General features: G+C 41.9%; 1 protein-coding gene across 1 annotated transcript in view; it reads left to right on the forward strand.

The window, feature by feature from the left end:
- The window catches only part of CLVS1 (clavesin 1), a 176,769-nt gene that overhangs the window by 11,419 nt on the left and 146,100 nt on the right, over positions 1–19,250 (forward strand). The window contains exon 2 of the mRNA XM_032421680.1: positions 945–1,572. Within this exon, the coding sequence (XP_032277571.1) occupies positions 1,118–1,572 (455 nt within the window). The 5' untranslated portion in view covers positions 945–1,117. The remainder of the gene's footprint in view (positions 1–944; positions 1,573–19,250) is intronic.

The following is a 19,250-nucleotide window of genomic DNA, read 5'->3' on the forward strand; positions in this document are numbered from 1 at the left end:
TAGACCAAACAGATGTCTGAGAGCATTTATATTTAAAATGAGAAAGATGCAAATAATACGGGTGTTCCTCTGTATGCCATTTTGGTGTAGAAGTCATAAGAGATGTATCTGAGGAGATTCAAACAATCATTATCATAAGCAAAATGATATCTCAGAACAACAGGAAAGTTATATAAAATGGGAGGATTTTTAAGCCTGTATAGATATTGGGTCAGCAGGGAGGCACCCGGGGTTTCAAGTCCCCTTTCCTTGCCTACAGAAGAGTAACAAAGGCAAATAAGAAAGCTGCTTATAATGTCCACGCGTGAGCGTCCTCTCTCATTGCTGTTGAATTTGATTACTGAGGGTCAGGTTTCCAGCCAAAAGGCTGCCACCCTCCCCCTTCCCTAGGCCATTGTTAGTTCAGTTTTGAGTAATTAGGTACCTGTGGGGTTACGGTAGAGTGACCTGTAACAGTCCCTTTTTATTGTTAAGATGCAAATGACTGCCTTTTAAAAAGGTGGGGCGAGGGGGTATTTCTGTGAAAGGTACTTCTGTTTGAGAAAAGAGGCTAATGGGAGCAATAAATTGTACAGCAGCCATAATTTCTAGGTCTGTGAACAACCCCATAAAGCATGCTGCAGCAGAGAAGGATCTTTCTCTCTTCTCACCATTTCTTAGTGAAAGAGCAACCTATTACTAATCTGACCATACTCTATTATGTTAACATGATCAGTGTGACTAAAAAGTTCCCAAACATGTTTCAAGTATTTGATGCATCCAGGACGTCAACACTAAAAGTCTGCCTATTACACCATTTTAAAGATAATTTACCCTTTATTCTTCGGAGACCTCATCTACTCAAACCCACAGCACAATACTGCTTTTCTGTCTCAGTTCCAGTTAATTTGCCCAGATGTTGTATCATCACTGTTTTGTCTCTCTTGTGTGCATTTGTTTTGCAGTAAGAAATGGTCTCAGCTTTGCTTCTTTTTTGGATGGCCACCACCACCTAAGACCTGAATGTCCTACTGCTTTCCAAGAACAGAAAGAAGACCTTCTATTTGTTTGTTTCCGTGGCAGCTTGGTAGTAACAAAACTGTTGAATGGGCCCCAACTTCGGCAGACCGTCAGGTGAATGGGACCAGTCTCCCTTCTTCCAAAATATCAGAAATTAAGCACTTGGAAAGGAGATTCAGCCAAGATGACCCATTTACAGGCCGGACTCAGTCCAGAGACTATAGAGAAAGCTCGCCTGGAACTGAATGAAAACCCAGATGTCTTACATCAGGATATCCAGCAAGTCAGGGACATGATCATCACCAGGCCTGACATTGGGTTCTTACGTACAGATGATGCGTTCATCCTGAGATTTCTCCGAGCCAGGAAGTTTCACCAAGCAGATGCCTTCCGACTCCTGGCCCAGTACTTTCAGTACCGCCAGCTGAACCTGGACATGTTCAAAAACTTCAAGGCTGATGACCCCGGCATTAAGAGGGCTCTCATCGACGGCTTCCCCGGAGTGCTGGAAAACCGTGATCACTACGGCAGGAAGATTCTTCTGCTGTTTGCAGCCAATTGGGATCAGAGTAGGTAAATGTAGATAGCATCTTTACTTGGTTTTTCTTTTTCATAAGCGTCTTCACTGCATGTTTGGGGCTGTATGGTTTTCATTTTTTAAAAATGCAAAAAATGTGTGACGAGTGGGCTTTCGTCCAGCCACAAAGGAAGGTTTAAGGCCACAAGACTACCATCATCAAAAGGCAATTCCAGATTCACGGCGGTGGTTTGGAACAATAGAATCATAGTGTTAGAATTGTAAGACACCTTAGAAATCATTATTCTATTCATTAGAGTGTGTCATTTATTTTAATAAAGTTGAAAGCTGGTCTTCTAGAAGAACCATATATTCTGTCTTCCGTGTTCTCATCTTTAACAACCAAAACAACAAAAATGGATTCAGTAGATGGCTTTATATCAAGTGTTTTCAACACATAAATAATTTCTTGGATCCTATCCATGACTTTAATACCCTATATTTCTTCTGAGTGCCAGAAATGCATCTTTCCCTGAAAATCCTATAAAGAACCGCAAACTCAACATGTCCCAAACTGAACACACCATCTTCCGCACTATATCCACCTTTCCATCTATCCAGTCTCTCCAGCCAGAAATCTGAATGTCATCATGAAATGCTTCTGGCCTTTGCTCTTCACATCCAATTAATTGCCAAGTCTCACCCCTTTCTTCTTAAGAACCTCTCACATCTCATCCCCTCTCTTTGCTCCCATTGTTATCGCCTTGGTTTAGATTCTTATCATTTCTCACTTGAATTTCTGCCTCTGATCTACTCTCTTCTGATGGTCTACATCATAGCTGGAGTGACCCTTCCAAAATTCTGTGATGTCACTCTGCTGATTAAAGTTCTTCAGTGACCTGCAAGGCCTTCAAAGTAAACTAAGGCCCTTTATGATGCACCTTGTACATCTCCTGCTGTGTGTCCCCTTTTGCCCTTGTGGGTCTCTGGTCCAGCTGGAAGCAAGTATAGGCCTTGCCTTGAGTAAATGAGGTTTTTCCATGCCTCCAAGCCTTTGGACCTACCTCATCAGGCACCAAAAGGAGAGACCTGCCACTTCTTATCCCAATTCCAACCATCCTGGACAGTCTGCCTACTGATTCATACTCCTCTTCATGCTTCTTCTCTGTATAGTTTTCATCTTTCCTCCGCCCCAACCCTTCTCAGTTAGGTGCCCTTTCTTTGTTCATTATTTCCACTAAAGCATTTGCAATAGGAGTGTAAGAACCATTGCTATTACAGCTATTATTTTGGGATATGTATACCATATGCTCTACTGAGCATTTATATATATTGTCTCATTTACCCAATGAGAACTTTTCATGAAAGACATTATTATTATCCTTATGTCACATCTGATGACACAAGACTTTCAGAAATTAAGTAACTCACTCAGTATCACATAACTAGTGAAATATGGAATGGGCGTGGAGCCCCGGTAGTCTGACTTGAGAGAGTTGTCTTAACTTGACTTCACTGTAATTGTGTGTTTACTTGTGTACTCCTTCTTAGGCCTCCCCCCAAGACTGCAAGTTCCTTGAGGGCAGGAGACTGTCACTTTCATGTTTATCTCTTTGGCACATGGCACAATATCCAATAAATCTGAATGAGAAAGAATGCATGAATCAATCTCCAAAACTTCACCTGTGACTTTGGTCTTCACAGAAGTATCATCATGGAAATGTTTACAGTCCCTGGGGAGACACGGGTTTAACTTTAAAAATATACCAAAGACACAAACAATGAATCATGGAACACTACATCAAAAACTAATGACGTAATGTATGATGATTAACATAACAATAAAAAATAAAAAAAATATACCAAAGAATCCCTCCCCAGTATAATTAAAAGGAATTTCTAGGGTGGCCCTTTATTACTTCATATCATTCCTCCTCCTCTTAAAAATGATAATATTTTAAGATACCTTAGAACCACTGACTATTTTCTGGTTGGTAAATTGGGATCAGGCAAGTTAATCCTGAGGAGGTATTTCAGGGTTTTAACACTATCAGTCTAGAGCTTGGTCAGCTCTGCCCCAGGGCCAGGATGCGTTTGCACATTTCTGCTCTGTTAACACAAGGTCCCTGCCACCAAAGAGCCCATTATGCAATCCACTGTCCTGCAGTGTGCAAATATACAAACTCCCATCGACCACAGGAGAATTCCACAGGAGAATTCCTTCTGAGACACACACACCATCAACAGAGGGCATCAGTCTTATATCTGAGAAAACAGCCGACCTTTGGAGAATGGCACGTTCACATTTTGGATTTTGGAACAGGACAATTTTGATGATTCTGGAGAATAATCATACTGACTTCATTTGCGCTTAATTGTTGTAAGTGTTCTAGAACTTCCATCTGCTAAGACACTAAGTAGTGATTTACACATAAAAAAAATACATCATCGCAAAATATCTTATCTTGTATTAGCATTTGGTCCGACTGTATCTCAAAATGTGTTAAGAAGTCATAACAAATAGTAATAGTAAGAAGAAGTGAAGATCCGAGAGAATAATCCAAATGTTTATGATTATGTTAACCTTGAACGAGTTACAGTCCTCTGTTCCTTAGTTTCCTCAAGTGTAAAATAAGAAGCTCAAGCTAGGTAATCCCTGAAACACCTCAGCTCTAATGGCTCATGAATGTAAAGCTCATTCAGCCTGATCCTATGGATGGATGGAAAGGGATTTTAAAATTCACTTTATAGCTGCCTTACTCACTAGGTTTTTTGAAGTAACCTCTCTCTCTTTCTCTCTTCCTCCCACCCTCACCCCCAACCCACACAGGCTAAGTCTACTTGAGGCCTTTTTTTTTTTTTTTAAACTATACACCACTATTTGTTCCAAATATTTTGGTTTCAACAAGAAGGTAAATGATCAGGTTATCCCACTGACAGCCAAAGATCATTAGAAGGAAACAAACCTCAGTTTGAACCCAGGTACTGTCACATGCTTTCCTGGTTATATGACCTGGGACAAGCAACCTCTCTGAGACTCGGTTTTCTCATCTGTAAGGTGGGGATGATAGTGATGTCTATCTAATAGTGCAGTTGGGAGGATCGAATGAAAAAATGCACTTAAGGAACACAACTCATTGTTTGGCACATGGTAAGCACCCAATAAATATTAACTTCTAGTATTATTATTAATATTATAAAACATCCCCCTACAAAAATAATTGAGCACAGATGGTAGATAGATAAAGATAGAGACAGGAGTACAATACCTGAAAATGAAAATGGGCCAGTGCGTGTGGTCTGCCTGCATGCCCATCCTAAGTACTTCTTTGTTTTCTCCCAGAACATGTTCCCTGTCACACAAACCCAGCCTAAATGGGGCCCGAAGGGCCTGGAAGAGTTGGCAGAGCTTTGCAAAATTACTTCACTCTCATTGGGCACCTAAGATGGCTGGGAAGAGATTTGCATGTCTCATATGAAAGGTTTACTGAGATTAAAATGGTTATTAATATTTATTAAAGCTATGTAAATCTCATTCATCTAAACCCAGACACCATGAACAAAAATGCAGAGTGGTGAGCGATAGGAAGCGCTGTCCTCCAGAGGCACTCAGGGGCTCTGTTGGCTTGGGTTAAGTGTGCCAACTGAAGGGCGGGAGCGCTGGGCTCCCCGAGCATGAACTGGCTTCCTCCAGAAATCAGGCCTCAACGAAGGGCTGTGTGGCTTCTGTATTTCCTGAGGCTGCCAGGCTGAACTGAAATGAATTAGATGAAATTAGCACTCACATCATTATTCATGAAATGAAGCTGGCTTTTTCTGGGCTAGCAGAGTTTACGTTTCGGCTCACCTGCTTGGTATATACTGGAGATGTAGGGGGATACCATCACTCAATGAGCTCTTCGATTTTTCTCACCTAAACTGAGTTTGCCCCTTAAGATCTGATAAAAAAGAAATCCATTTCTTGTTTCTTTCTGGTTCGCATACTTGTACCTGGTCCTACAGCCTGATATGCCCATACTTAGCTAGAGAAGAGTTAAGCTTGGTCAAGTTATTTTACTTTCTGGAGTCTCCATTTCACTAAGTGGAAATAGGTATAATATCTGGCATGTGGAGCTGTTACAAGGATTAACCCCAATTGCCTTACTTGATGGTGTCCAAGAAGCAGAATAGAACAGTGATTAAATGTGCCCAGAAACTCTGAAGCTAGATAGCCCTCTTCATATTCCAGCTGCCTCCTCACCAGCCATGGGATTCTGAGCAAGTTGCTTAAATGCTTATTACCCTGTTTCTCACCTCTTAAGTGGGGGTGATGATGAGCGTAAGTTAACAGTAGTTGGTGTTCAACAAATGGCAGTGTTTCTTAAGAAAAAAAATCCCAATAAGGCAAATATCTAAGATATTGGGTCACTAGATGTACTTTCCAATTCCAAATGGCAGGATTTGAACCATGACCAACTTTCCTCCACCTGGAAAAGTATAAAAAGTGCAACAGAGACCCCAAGCCACCATGCTTCAAAGTGGTCTGGGGTAGCTCAGGTGTGGTTGGGAGGCTCTGAGAAATCACCTGCTCTTAGTGTCCCTCCCTATAGTGTTTATTACATTCTCAGGCTATAAGAAAGTCGTTTGGGAAGGAGGATCCAGATAATAAAAGCCCCACAATAGACTACAATAGTATCCTGTAGTGCTCGGTGGGGGAAAAACTACTAGAAATGCATTGAAAGTCATAATATATAAAATGACACTGGATATTCTTTGGTCAATGTGTTGTTTGTTTCTCACAATTAAAAAGCTCAGAAATCAGCAACCAGGTTGAAAATTAGTTGGTTCTTTCAGGAAGCTGGGGCACCCAAAGGAAGAGCTGAGTTAGGGCAATTTAGTAGAGCGAAAAGGGGGCCAATGGACAACCTGATTACTACCTTCAAGTATATAGAGTTATTACAAGAAGGCAATGAATCTTGTAGGCTCTCTTTCTCCACCATACAGAACAAGGGCCAAATGTTTGGACTGAAGTGCAACCAACTGGATGGAAGATTAAAGGGAGCCAAGACCTCAGCACAAGGGTGAAGGACTGGGGCATTTCCCTGAGGTATAAAATTTAAGAGGGTACCAAAGCACTCAGTAATCAAAAGAAATACTTTTTTCAAAAAATATTTTAAGATCAAAATTAATGCAAAAAATCCATCATGAACAAAATGTCAAAATTTTAAAGAAGGCAGGGTAAGATCATTGACTTTTTCCTTGAGCCTAAGGCTCCAATATGGCCTGGCAATCAGAGTTCAAAAGAGGAATGCCTTTAGTTGGCTCCTAGTCAATTATATTACAGTACATAATGCTGAATATCTATATACTCTTAACAGTTGCACAGAACCTTATGGTTCCCAAGCATTTCCATGTACATTTTCTGATTTAATGCTCATTAACCATTTGGGGAGTATCACTAAGGGACAGATGACAAAGAAGAGGTTTGAGGAGGAGAAGATACTTTCTAATCAAGGAACTAAGTGACTCATCAATGGAAAAACTTAGACTCAGAGCTTCTAATTCCAAGCTCCAAAGACATCTGGAGCCAACTGTTCAGCCCCTGAGTGATTAAATATTTCGGAACATCCACACAGCTTCTGAAATGCTGTAAGTGGATTTCCTGGTGGTGGATGCATGTGTGGATGAGTGCAGTGAGTCATGGTGGACAGGATCTGAGGTTGAGGGGCAGTGATTCTCAAAAGGGGCACAGTTCTTTCTTTCTTTCTTTCTTTATTGTTTTTTTATTATTATGTTATGTTAATCACCATACATTACATCATTAGTTTTTGATGTAGTGTTCCATGATTCATTATTTGCATATAACACCCAGTGCTCCATGCAGAACGTGCCCTCTTTAAAACCCATCACCAGGCTAACCCATCCTCCCACTCCCCTCCCCTCTAGAACCCTCAGTTTGTTTTTCAGAGTCCATCATCTCTCATGGTTCATCTCCCCCTCCGATTTCCCCCCCTTCATTCTTCCCCTCCTGCTATCTTCTTCTTCTTCTTTTTTTAACATATAATGTATTATTTGTTTCAGAGGTACAGATCTGTGATTCATCAGTCTTACACAATTCACAGTGCTCACCATAGCCCATACCCTCCCCAATGTCTATCACCCAGCCGCCCCATCCCTCCCACCCCCCACCACTCCAGCAACCCTCAGTTTGTTTCCCGAGATTAAGAATTCCTCATATCAGTGAGGTCATATGATACATGTCTTTCTCTGATTGACTTAGTTCGCTCAGCATAACACCCTCCAGTTCCATTCACGTCATTGCAAATGACAAGATTTTATTCCTTTTGATGGCTGCATAATATTTCATTGAATATATATACCACATCTTCTTTATCCATTCATCTGTCGATGGACATCTTGGCTCTTTCCACAGTTTGGCTATTGTGGACATTGCTGCTATAAACATCGGGGTGCACATACCCTTTCGGATCCCTATATTTGTATCTTTGGGGTAAATACCCAGTAGTGCAATTGCTGGATCATATGGTAGCTCTATTTTCAGCTTTTTGAAGAACCTCCATACTGTTTTCCAGAGTGGCTGCACCAGCTTGCATTCCCACCAACAGTGTAGGAGCGTTCCAAAAGGGGCACAGTTCTTAATGCAGAGGACTGTGGAATGTTTAGTATCCCCTCTTCCAGGCACTGTGGCAATTGAAAAGGCCACCTTCACATTTCCAAAGCCCTTAGAGGAGCTGGAGTCCACTTTGAGAGCATCTGATGGGGAGTGTCTAGAAATGTCCTAACACCAATGTCAATAACCACCCTTTGTCAGGCAGTTAGGCATCTTTGTGTCAAGTGTTTCCTACAGACATACATATACATTCTTCATTTCTAATCTTTACCATAGACCCACAAGGATCTATATGGTGTATAGGTAGTATATAACAGAGATGGAATTCTTCCTTGTTTTGTCTGAACATAAAGGCTATGCTTTTTTGCTAAGCCCTAGCTACAGCCTCATTCCTACACGGAACTCAAGTTTCCAAAGCCCCTTACAATCAAAATCTGAATCACTGGTATGTGGCTAAATGGTAGTGTGTCTCCAGGGTCCAAATTCTAGGTTCTTCACACCTTCTCCTCAGCTCCCTCTTCTAGCCGAGAGGCACTGGGAGGCTCGGGGTACACAATGAAGCCATTCCTTGTACCTGTGTTCTAATGGGGTTCAGACAGGGAAGAATGTGCATTAGAAGCTGGGTGCACGAGAAGTTGAGAGCATTCTGGAGGCTCAGTGTCAAGCGCCTGCCTAGTCCCAAGTATGAGTAGGAAGAAAGGAAGCAGAGAAGGACTTACGCTTTAGTTTGAGCAAATACAAAAGCAGCTGGGGTGCTGACCAATAGACCGGACTTGCCTTTCTTCGGTGGGATGAACCCAAGCCTCATTCCTTCCTTCATGTGCTCATTAAACATCACGGACAGCCGCAGTGGCCCAGCTCTGTGCAAGCTCCTGAGGGTCCAAAGGAAGCATTCCTGTTCAGAGCTCGGGCCCCCAGGGCAGCTTCTCACAACAGTCCCCCTGGGGTCCCTCCAGGTATTCAATGATGGGAAGATGAAGGCTACCAGGGTACTTGACCATCTCGCCTTTCCAATCATGAAAGCAAGGACACTGTCATATTTACTTTATAATGCAGAAAACAAGCTGGAGGCTGTCCTTAGGGACGGGTGCTTTTCCACTCACTGTTTTTTTTCTGGGAAGGCGCTCAGCTGCTCCTCGTCCTCTCATGCCAGGCAATAATTTATTTGATGGATATGCTGGAGATAGCAAGCTCCTTCAAACGTCAAGGCTTATTGCTGACCTGTGGCAACCTCCAAAGGGCTGACGTGGCAAATGTCCCGACATCTCTGTGGCGTGATTTGGCAGTGGGAGATGAACATTAAGTAGGCTCTTTCTTCTGATTAAACCCCCAAGGCAGTAGGTGGGATATAACTCTTCAAACTATAAATAAGCCAGTTGATTGAGGTTCACCTTTAGCTTTTGCAAGAGCATGGAAGAGCTTTTTGTAAGTAGCAGGGGGTCTGCGCCTCATTCCCTTTGACTGTCGTCAGTTTAAGAACTTGTGGCACAAAAGGGAGCAAATTTCTAATCCATGCCGAGCATTGGTGAGGCAAGAAGAGACAAGGCAGGCCAAGTGGATTTTATGTCTCTCACCAGCTCCAGGAGGTAACCCCAGATCCTAAAGCCTACTGAGAGAGGTTCGAGAAAAAGATTTCACCGTCTGTTCTTCCTACAGATACATTCCTGGAATTGTTCTGGTAGTGATCAGTTTTCCAATTGTTATGAGCTTGGAAATGAGCAAAAATGAACAGAGGAGGGTTATTACAACCACCAAATCAAACTTGCTTGCCAAGTGGCAGACAGTAATGCTCTTATGTAGGCACTATTAATATCCATATTTTGCAGATGATAAAATTAAGGCTCAGAGAGGTTAGGTAACCTATCCAAGATCACACCGCTGGGAAGTGGCTAAAACAGGCAGGATCTCAGACATAACTCATTTGCCAAATTTGGGGGCCACTAAGTCAGACATTCAGGAGGGCTCTCAGGGAGGTATCAGTAAGCAAGCAAGCTAACATCAGTCCCTTCCAGGTCTCAAAAGACTTGAAAAGGGCCTCATAGCTCAACAGGCAAATCTTATCGCCACATACTCCCATCTCACAAACACTTGGCAAACTAAATGTTGAAAATTCTATCCACTTTCTTCCCTGGTTCTTTGACAGTGGTAACAGTGATGACAACTTTGATTGTTTTGTTTTTTTTTTCTTTCAATCCCAGCTCCACAAAGCAATCTGGGTATTGCTTGGAATATGTTACTGAAAGGGGTGTCGATATGAGCCTGACTTAAGATAGTGACTGAAGGCTCCACCCATTCCTTGCACTGAAACAAGTGTCCTGTGGAGACTTCCCGTTGGCACACAGAAGCCCAGCTCCACAGTTTGTTAGCTCTGTGGACTTGGTACCATTCGGACCTCCTCTAACCCGGTTTCCTCACTGTCTGGTAATGATCACATGTATTTTGCAGGGCTGTGAGGATGAAATGAGTTGCTACATCAGTAAGGGGTCTGGCACCTAGGGACCCATTTCCTTTCTTAACCGTCGTCCAAGTGGTTTTCCCACTTCTGTCTATCTGATCCAGAGTCTAAAACGCCCAAGATACGATTCCTCATTCTGTTGAAAGCTCTTATAAAATAGACTATATCTCTGTTATGTGCTCCTAAAAAGCCGGTGATTGATGAGGGGATGGAGTGAGGTGAGTTTATGTCGCTCCCTTGCCTTGCTGGACGAGGATATGGCTTGTCATGGGGCTCAGCCGAACAGTTCTTCCAATATTTCTTTTAAATCCCCTTCGTCCTCCACAAAACTCCTTATCAGACCTTCTCCAGCACTTCCACGCTAATTCCACTTAGTCCGGGGGCTCAGCCGCTTTCTGCCCACCGCCACCATCCCCTTTGGTTGGTGCTCAGGCCCTTGTAAGCCTGCCTGTTAGAGGCCTCTCGCATACGGATTGAGCAGGGCCTCTGCTTGGAGACAATGCAGCAGCGTCTGGCCCTGCCTACCTGGGTGGCTGGCCCTTGGAGACGTGTCCAATGTCCCAGGGCTCCGGCAGCATGTTATAAAAGGGGGCAGCCGTGCAGTGAGAAGGGGCCACAAGGACAGGGAGAGCCAGCTTTTATCGACAGCGTATCTTTCCAGGCCAGCTGTTCATCCCAAATTCACACTTAAAAGCCCAGGAATTTAAAAGACACGACCCTCATTACCTTGCAGATAAAAAAGTCTCCTCCGACGGCTAGAAATTTGAGGGCCTGAGAATAACTGCTTCCTTTTCAGAGCACGGCCCTGATAAAGCAGCCAGCACTGAGCTTGCTCTGAATTACTTGCCTTGAAATCATGCTGCAGCCAGGCCATGACCCGTGTCTGCTCTTGTAAAGGCCAGCATCAGGAAAAGAGGGTACAGAGAAAGGGCAATTTTTTAAGCATGGTGTTGCCTGTATGCTGCGTTTGCTGTTGATTTTCTCATGAGTATAGCTGACTTCTCGAAAGAACACATCGCAAGAGATGGGGCCTTTTCCTGTACAACGTGAAGCTCTTCTGGGCAATCAACGGCTTTCCCCAGTTCTCAATAAACCGGGAAACATCTTCTGATCCCCTTCACAAGGAGGATGCTGTAGCGCTGAGAAGGAAGCCCCTTGGCACCGGACTTCAACCCCCCAATCCTCCAGCCCCGAAACTCTGCTCTTTAAGAAGCCACCAGTTTTCCTAGCCTTTAAATATGGTTCCTAGATAATCGCTCCTGAACGGGGATGTACAGAACCTTGAGCAGCTGCTAGAATGATTAAATGCCTGCACTTCCCTGAGGTTGTAAATCAGGCTCTGAAGCCATTTATTGTGAGTGTACTATAAAGCAGTAGGAGTTATTGCTACTCTACTGTAAAATGTAACATTGGACAGGAAAATAAAGAGAGGGTAAATTTTGTTGTGAAGGCTTTAAAGTGATGTGTTGTTTTTTCTTTGCACCTTCTCTTCCTGTTCCTCATCATTTTTCTCTTCTCTTTGCCTCTAAGTCTTCCCTACCTCCAACACTCCCCGCTGAGTGTCTCTGAATCTAATTGCGAATGTGGCGCTCCCACCGATAACGTCCAGTGCCTTTCGGGATTCGAGAATGTTCGTATTAGTAATGCTCCCGGGCATCGAGCATCTCCTTGTGCTGTATTATTAAATTTAATCCTTGCAGACATTTGCGAAGGAGATATTATTATCCTTGTTTTAAATAGAGGGTACTTCATCTGGACAAGATCACAAGGCTGGCTAGTGGCGTGATCCCGAGTATTTCTCTTACTCCTTCTTCATGATGCCTGATTATATTTGGGGTCTGCTCTTGTGGATTGTGCCAGAATTCATTGAGAAATCCCTGCTCAGGAGTCTTTAATGGCTCCTTAATAAAGCTGGTTCAGTCTCTTCGTCACATGTTGTGCCAAGTAAAACCTTAAGAATTTGGCATCATGGGGTGCCTGGACGGCTCAGATGGTTAAGCGTCTGCCTTCGGCTCAGGTCATGATCTCCAGGTCCTGGGATCGAGCCCCACGTCAGGCTCCCTGCTCAGCAGAAAGTCTGCTTCTCCCTCTCCCTCTGCCTCTCCCCCTGGCTCGTCCTCTCTCTCTCTCTCTCTCTCAAATAAATAAAGTCTTAAAAAAAAAAAAAAAAAGAATTTGGCATCGCTTTCCTTATCCAAAGGACATCTTCTGCTCAAGTCAAATGGCTCTTCCTCCTCTCCTCCCGCTCCCCTGTTCATCCCAGCCCTCCCCAACCTTTGCTTCTGGAGTTCCTCCTACTCAGTCTTCATTCCTCTAATGAGGTGAGGACTCCAGGAGCACTGAGAAGAGGCATCCTGGGGGCATTAGCTGACTTGAAGGGGAAGTAAAATTAAACAGGTAAAGGGAAGTGAATGTGAGGGAGACTGCTTGAGACAGAAAGAGCTCACTCTGCAGGGACCTAGAGTGAGAGTGAGCCTGCCTCAACAGGAGAGCCTTGGTGGGTTGCATTGGGCATAGACTCTAAGGGCTCACACGGAGAGAGAGGAAGCTGAGGAGGTAGGCTGAGGGCAGGAATTATCCTTGCTCGCCATAAGGAATTTGGGATTTAGGCTTAAGAACAAACCAAGTCCTACTCATCTTTCAAAGCTCATATTCACACTAAGAAGCTTTGCCCCTGGCTGGGGCAGCACTGATCTCTCCTTTGTTCTTCCCTGAATGCTTGTCACACCAATCTTTGCTGCACACTTTTTCAGGCTTCAGGGAAGCTCCTGGAGGCAGAACGCTATTTTTTTCTTCTTGGTATCCATGGGTACAGAGTAGAGCTCAGTAGAGTTCCCTCGACTGACTTGGGGGGAGAAGTTTGGAATGATGGAAAGCCCAAACAGAGAGGCTCTTTCTAGACTCTTCTCAATGACAATACTCTTGTGGAGGGGACTGGAGTTGCGTGCAGTTGAACTTGAGAAAGAGGGAGGAAGAGACTAGGGTGCTCTGTCTACCCCTTGTCCAGTGATTCTCAGCATGACAGAAGGGAGACCGAGAGTGTTGTGGAAGCACCAGGAGCAATCCAGGGCCAGAACTGGAGCCAATATTGTGGGTTCCCCAGTGGCTGCATCCCCTGTGTGACTTGAGCTCAGGTGCCAATCATCCAATAATGATGTGAAGTGCATGACTACCATCATTTTCTCTCATCTCTCAAATTCTTTTTTTTTTTTTTTCAGATTTTATTTATTTATTTGACAGAGAGAGAGACAGCATGAGAGGGAACACAAGCAGGGAGAGTGGGAGAGGGAGAAGCAGGCTTCCTGCTGAGCAGGGAGCCCGATGCGGGGCTCAATCCCAGGACCCTGGGATCATGACCTGAGCTGAAGGCAGACGCTTAAGGCGCCCCTGATTTCTCAAATTCTATGTTCTATCTGTGTCATTGTGCATCAGACCAAGTTAAGAAAAGACTTCACATATGGAAAGCTTCACTGTTCAGAGTGCTACCTTCCCTGCAGAGCTCAGGGAATGGAACCTGATTCCCTGCCTCATTCTTAGTGAACGGCTTCTGATTTCTACTCAGTGTCCTCCTCACCCTGACAGGTTTGTGTGGATTTTGGTCATCACACATTTCCTCACGAGTTTCTGATGAGTTAATCCATCATATAATTTTACAGCATGCATATTGATTAGTATGTTGCACCCCCACAGGTAGATTGCAGTTTGATATTTGATCTGTGAAATCAGTTATTATCTGTAATGCCTCATTTACCTTGTACCTTTGTAAGGGAAGAGGGTATTCTAGAGACGTGAAGTCTTCAAATAGTTGAGGGCTGCCTTTTAAGGGCCAAGTTTAAGGTTTTATTTTATTCAGGTTTGGTTAAAAAGTGAACGCAACCTTAGAATGCATTGTATACTTCCTACCTTGTTAAATATAACTGAACACTTTTCTTCATGACAAGGGGTGAGTACGATGCACATAAATTACCTTACCCTGGGCTAGGAAATAGTTATAAGGATGGGGATTCCTGGGGCATATGGGCTTGCCATCATGCCACGTGGCCCATACTGGCTCACTATATGTGTTTCCTAATACTTTTTTGGGGGGGGCACTTCTCCTCTTAGCTCTTAATTGGTGAATGTTAGTGGGCTTGCTTCAAAACCCTCTCTCCTAATTTTCTGTGGGCTAGGAAGTCAGAAAACTGAGCTTGTTGAATTCTATGCTTTGGGTGAGGACCTATGGGGATTCCCAAGGAATAAAGTAAATGAGCTGTAGCAGGGTACGAATTTTATAACATCTCATCTGTATGCTCAGAAATATGGTTCTGCCTAATGCACCAGCAGGCAAGGCATGAAGCACCTTCCATTGTATCATCTATTTGGAACTGTGCAAAACTGAAAACCTGAGCGATTTTTCTTCCAAGGTTTCTCTAACCTTGGATTCACGTACAACACACCCCTCTGACTTATGTATCCTTCTTCCCTATAATACTTCCCTCAGCCTAATAGGAAAGGACCTATATCTTAATTTATATGTGGATTAAAACCCATTTTTACCAAAGTGGTGACTATCCTTTGTATTTACTTTCTTTTTTATCCTTTGTATTTTCATTTTTTTACTTTTCTAGCTATTAAATATAAGCCCTTTGTCTCTCATCAAGAATATACTAGGCAAAATAAAGTAGCTTATCTTTCTGCTTATTTTTTTTTTTATTATATGCCTTGTCTTCTCTCCATACGTTCTCTAAGGCAACAGTGATTCACACAATGCTGTCACAGAGCCCATTCCCTTCAGCCCCTGACCTGAGCTACTACTCTCTTCTCATATGTCATAAGACCCTGGCCGCATCACCATGGCCAGAGTTTTTATATTGATAGATTTGAATTTCTACTGTTTGGTCCCTTCAGTATCCAGTCATCCAGAGACAGGGACAAGGGTGGGGACGTTGGCAAGGATCATTGGGTCAAAGACCTTAGTCAGGGAGAGAAACACAGGAGATGATTTCTTCCTTGTTCTTTGCAGTGGGCCAGGTAGTTGAAGCTGCTGAGAAAGCAAGGCACCTTAACTTGGGTTGTTCTTAAGAGGGCAGGGACTTTGGGTCTACAACCGGCTACTGGGAATATGTGAATCTCCTGAAATTTTAGACACGTGCACTTGGTGGAGAAGGAACCCAGCTTCCACCAGATTCTCAAGAAGTTCACAACCCAAAGAAGTTTAAGGACCACCACATTAGATTATCCATCTACTGGTTTACGTGTGAGTACAATTGCATGCTGTACTGGGGAGGCAAACATCCTACTGGGATAGTATTATAGAATGGTTGTCAAGTGGGCTGATGGCTCTACCCTTTACATGAAGGGTGGTGTGATTATAAGAGTCAGCATTTTCATTGAAGAAAATCATGAAAATGGAGAAAGTGTTAAGACATTAAAAATTATTCACAATCCCTCCACTTAGCTATAACCATTGACATTGAGAATTAAGGTATATTTTGCATGCACACACACACACACAAACACAATTGGCCTTATACTGTGCATAACTTTATGAATCTACATAGGACAAAACAGTGGTAAAGAACTCAAGCACTGTGTTCAGATTTCCTGGGTATGAGTCAGAACTCTACCACTTGCTAGCTGCCTGAGCCTGGGCAAGTTAAATACTCTGTGCCTCAATTTCCTCACCTATAAAATGATGATAATAATAGTATCAACGTCCAAGTACTATAATGAGCATTTAAAGGAGTTAATATAAGCAAAGCCTCAGAAAAATGACTGATCATACTTAGCACTCAGTAGATGTCAACTACTTTTTATTATTCTGCTTTTTTTCACTTAAAATTATGTCATGATTACTTTATTAGTTTATTCAATGTGCATTGGGCACAAAATAATGACTGAATAGTGTAAAACTCATTTAATGACTCAATGTCATTTAGACATTAGGCTATTTTCAATTTTTGACAAGTATAAATAATGGTATAATGAATTATATAAAATATTTCACCACATCTTTACTTTATCTCCCTTAGGATAAATTCCAGGAAGTTGAATTAATAAGCAATGAACACTTTTATGGCTCTTGGTATATGTAGTTAAATTGCTTTCCAGAAACAGTGTTCCAGTCTCTCTGCCCATCAGCAGTCCATGACAGTCCCTACCTCCCCTTGCTTCACATGCAATTAAACATTGGTCTAATCAGGTTTTATTTTTTCATGCTTTTCCTCACTTCTGTCCTTTGGGTTTAGAAGTTATCTGTTCCTATTATTTTACATGTTATTTTCCAAATTTCAATACAGTTGTCTTACCAGTAGATTTTGCTAAGAAGTGCAAAGTCAGTCAATCTCTCCATTCTCATCCAGAATAATAGAAGAAAACTGCTCTCAGAACTTCCCCATCTTTAAACACCATTGCTGTCTATTGTTTTAGTGCCACTTATTCAACCCCACTGTTACTGTTGTTGTTATCGCTTGCAATTAATGCTTGTTTAAATCTACCAAGGTTTTCAACAATTTCTTTGCTCACTTTTGAACCTTGCCCCTGATTTCTCTTTGTGACTTTGTTGCCTTCTTGCTGAAGTGAGGAGCTGTAGTTAGTGAACTTTCTTAACAACCTTTGTATGTTTGAAACGTTATTTCTTCTTTACTCTCAAATAATAATTTAGTTGGGCATATAGCTTGAGATTAAAAATGATTTTCCCCCAACATTTTGAAGATATTAATTAATTGCATTCTGGTTGTTTTTAAAAAGTGTGTTGTCAGTCTAACTGACATTCCTTCACAGGTAATCTGTTTTTCCTCTCTGGTGGCTTTAAAATTTCTCTTGGTTTCTGGTGTTGTATCTAGGTGTTTTTTATCTATTTATTTTTTATTTTTTTAGAAGATTTTATTTATTTATTTGACAGAGAGAGAGAGAGACAGCAAGAGAAGGAACACAAGCAGAGGGAGCTGGAGAGGGAGAAGCAGGCTTCCCACTGAGCAGGGAGCCCGATGTGGGACTCGATCCCAGGACCTTGGGATCATGACCTGAGTGGAGGGCAGATGCTTAACGAGTGAGCCACCCAGGAGCCCTTATCTACATGTTTTTTTTTATCCTGCTTGGGACTTGATATATTTTTTGTTTCACTCATTTTTGTTCATTCTTTTAATAAATATTTGTTATTTATTAAACAAATATTTTTTGTTTGAGATACCTGATGTTTTTCTGGATGCCAGGGACACAGAGTTGAACAAGAAGAAGTTCCTGCTTTCAGGGAACTTAAGTACATTCAAATCGTCAATCTTAAGACTCAGAAATTTTTTTTGTTTCCTTTTTGATTTGCTATATGTATACATTGTGAAAGGGATTCCCACCATTGAGTTTATTAACACATCCGTCACCTCACATATTCCCCCCCCTTTTTTTGGTGAAAACACTTAAGTTCTACTTTCTTAACAAATTTCAATTATACAGAGCAGTGTTATTAGCTATAGTCACCATGTTATAAATTAGATTCTTACACCTTATTCATCTTGTAACCTTTTACCAACCTCTCCCTAATTCCCCCAACCCCCAACTGCTGGCAACCACCACTCTACTCTCTGTTTCTATGAGTTTGAAATGTTGTTGTTTTTTTTAAATTCCACATATAAGTGATAGCATGCAGTATTTATCTTTCTCTGACTTGCTTATTTCATTTAGCGTAATGCCCTCCAGGTTCATCCATGTTGTCACAAATGCCAGGATTTCCTTTTTTTTTTTTAAGGTTGAATAATCTATCTATATCTATCTATCTATCTATCTATCTATCTATCTATCTATCTATCTATCTATCATCTATCTATCTATCATCTATCTATCTATCTATATCTCTCTGTCTATCTTTTTATCTATCTATCTATCTATCTATCTATCTATCTATCTATCATCTATCATCTATCTATCATCTATCTATCTATATCTCTATATATCCAACGATGGACATTTGTTTCCAACCTTGCCTGTTGTGAATAATGATTCAGTGAGCATGGAAGCACAGTTACCTCTTGCGGATAATGATTTCATTTCTTTTGGATATATACCTAGAAGTGGGATTGCTGGAACATATGGTAGTCCTATTTTTAATCTCTTGTGGAACCTCCATACTGTTTTCCGTAGTAGCTGCACCGATTTGCATTCCCACCAACAGTGCACGAGGATTCTCACCAGCATTTGTTATATCTTTTCTTTTGCTAATGGACATCCTAACAGGTCTGAGGAAAGAGATCACTGTGGTTTTGATTTACATTTCCCTGATGATTAATGACGTTGAGCATCTTTTCATGTACCTCTTGGTTATTTGTATATCTTCTTAGAAAAATATTTATTCAAGTTCTTTGCCCATTTTTAATTGGATTATTATTTTTTTTTTCTATGGAATTGTATAAATTCCTTGTATATTTTTGGGTGTTAGCCCTTTGTTGCATATGTGGTTTGCAAATATTTTCTTTCATTCTGTGGGTTGCCTTTTTATTCTGTTGGTGGTTTTCTTTGCTGTGCAAAAAGAAGCTTTTTAGATTTATGTCATCCAACTTGGTTATTTTTGGGTTTTTTGCCTTGCTTTGGTGTCAGATCAAAAAATATATATATTGATGAAATCAATGTCAAGGAGCTTACTTATTGTCCTTCTAGAGTTTTATGGTTTCAAGTCTTCAAGTTTTTAATTTATTTTG

Source organism: Phoca vitulina, unplaced genomic scaffold (assembly GCF_004348235.1).
Source record: "Phoca vitulina isolate PV1807 unplaced genomic scaffold, GSC_HSeal_1.0 scaffold25, whole genome shotgun sequence".
Lineage (NCBI taxonomy): Eukaryota > Metazoa > Chordata > Mammalia > Carnivora > Phocidae > Phoca > Phoca vitulina.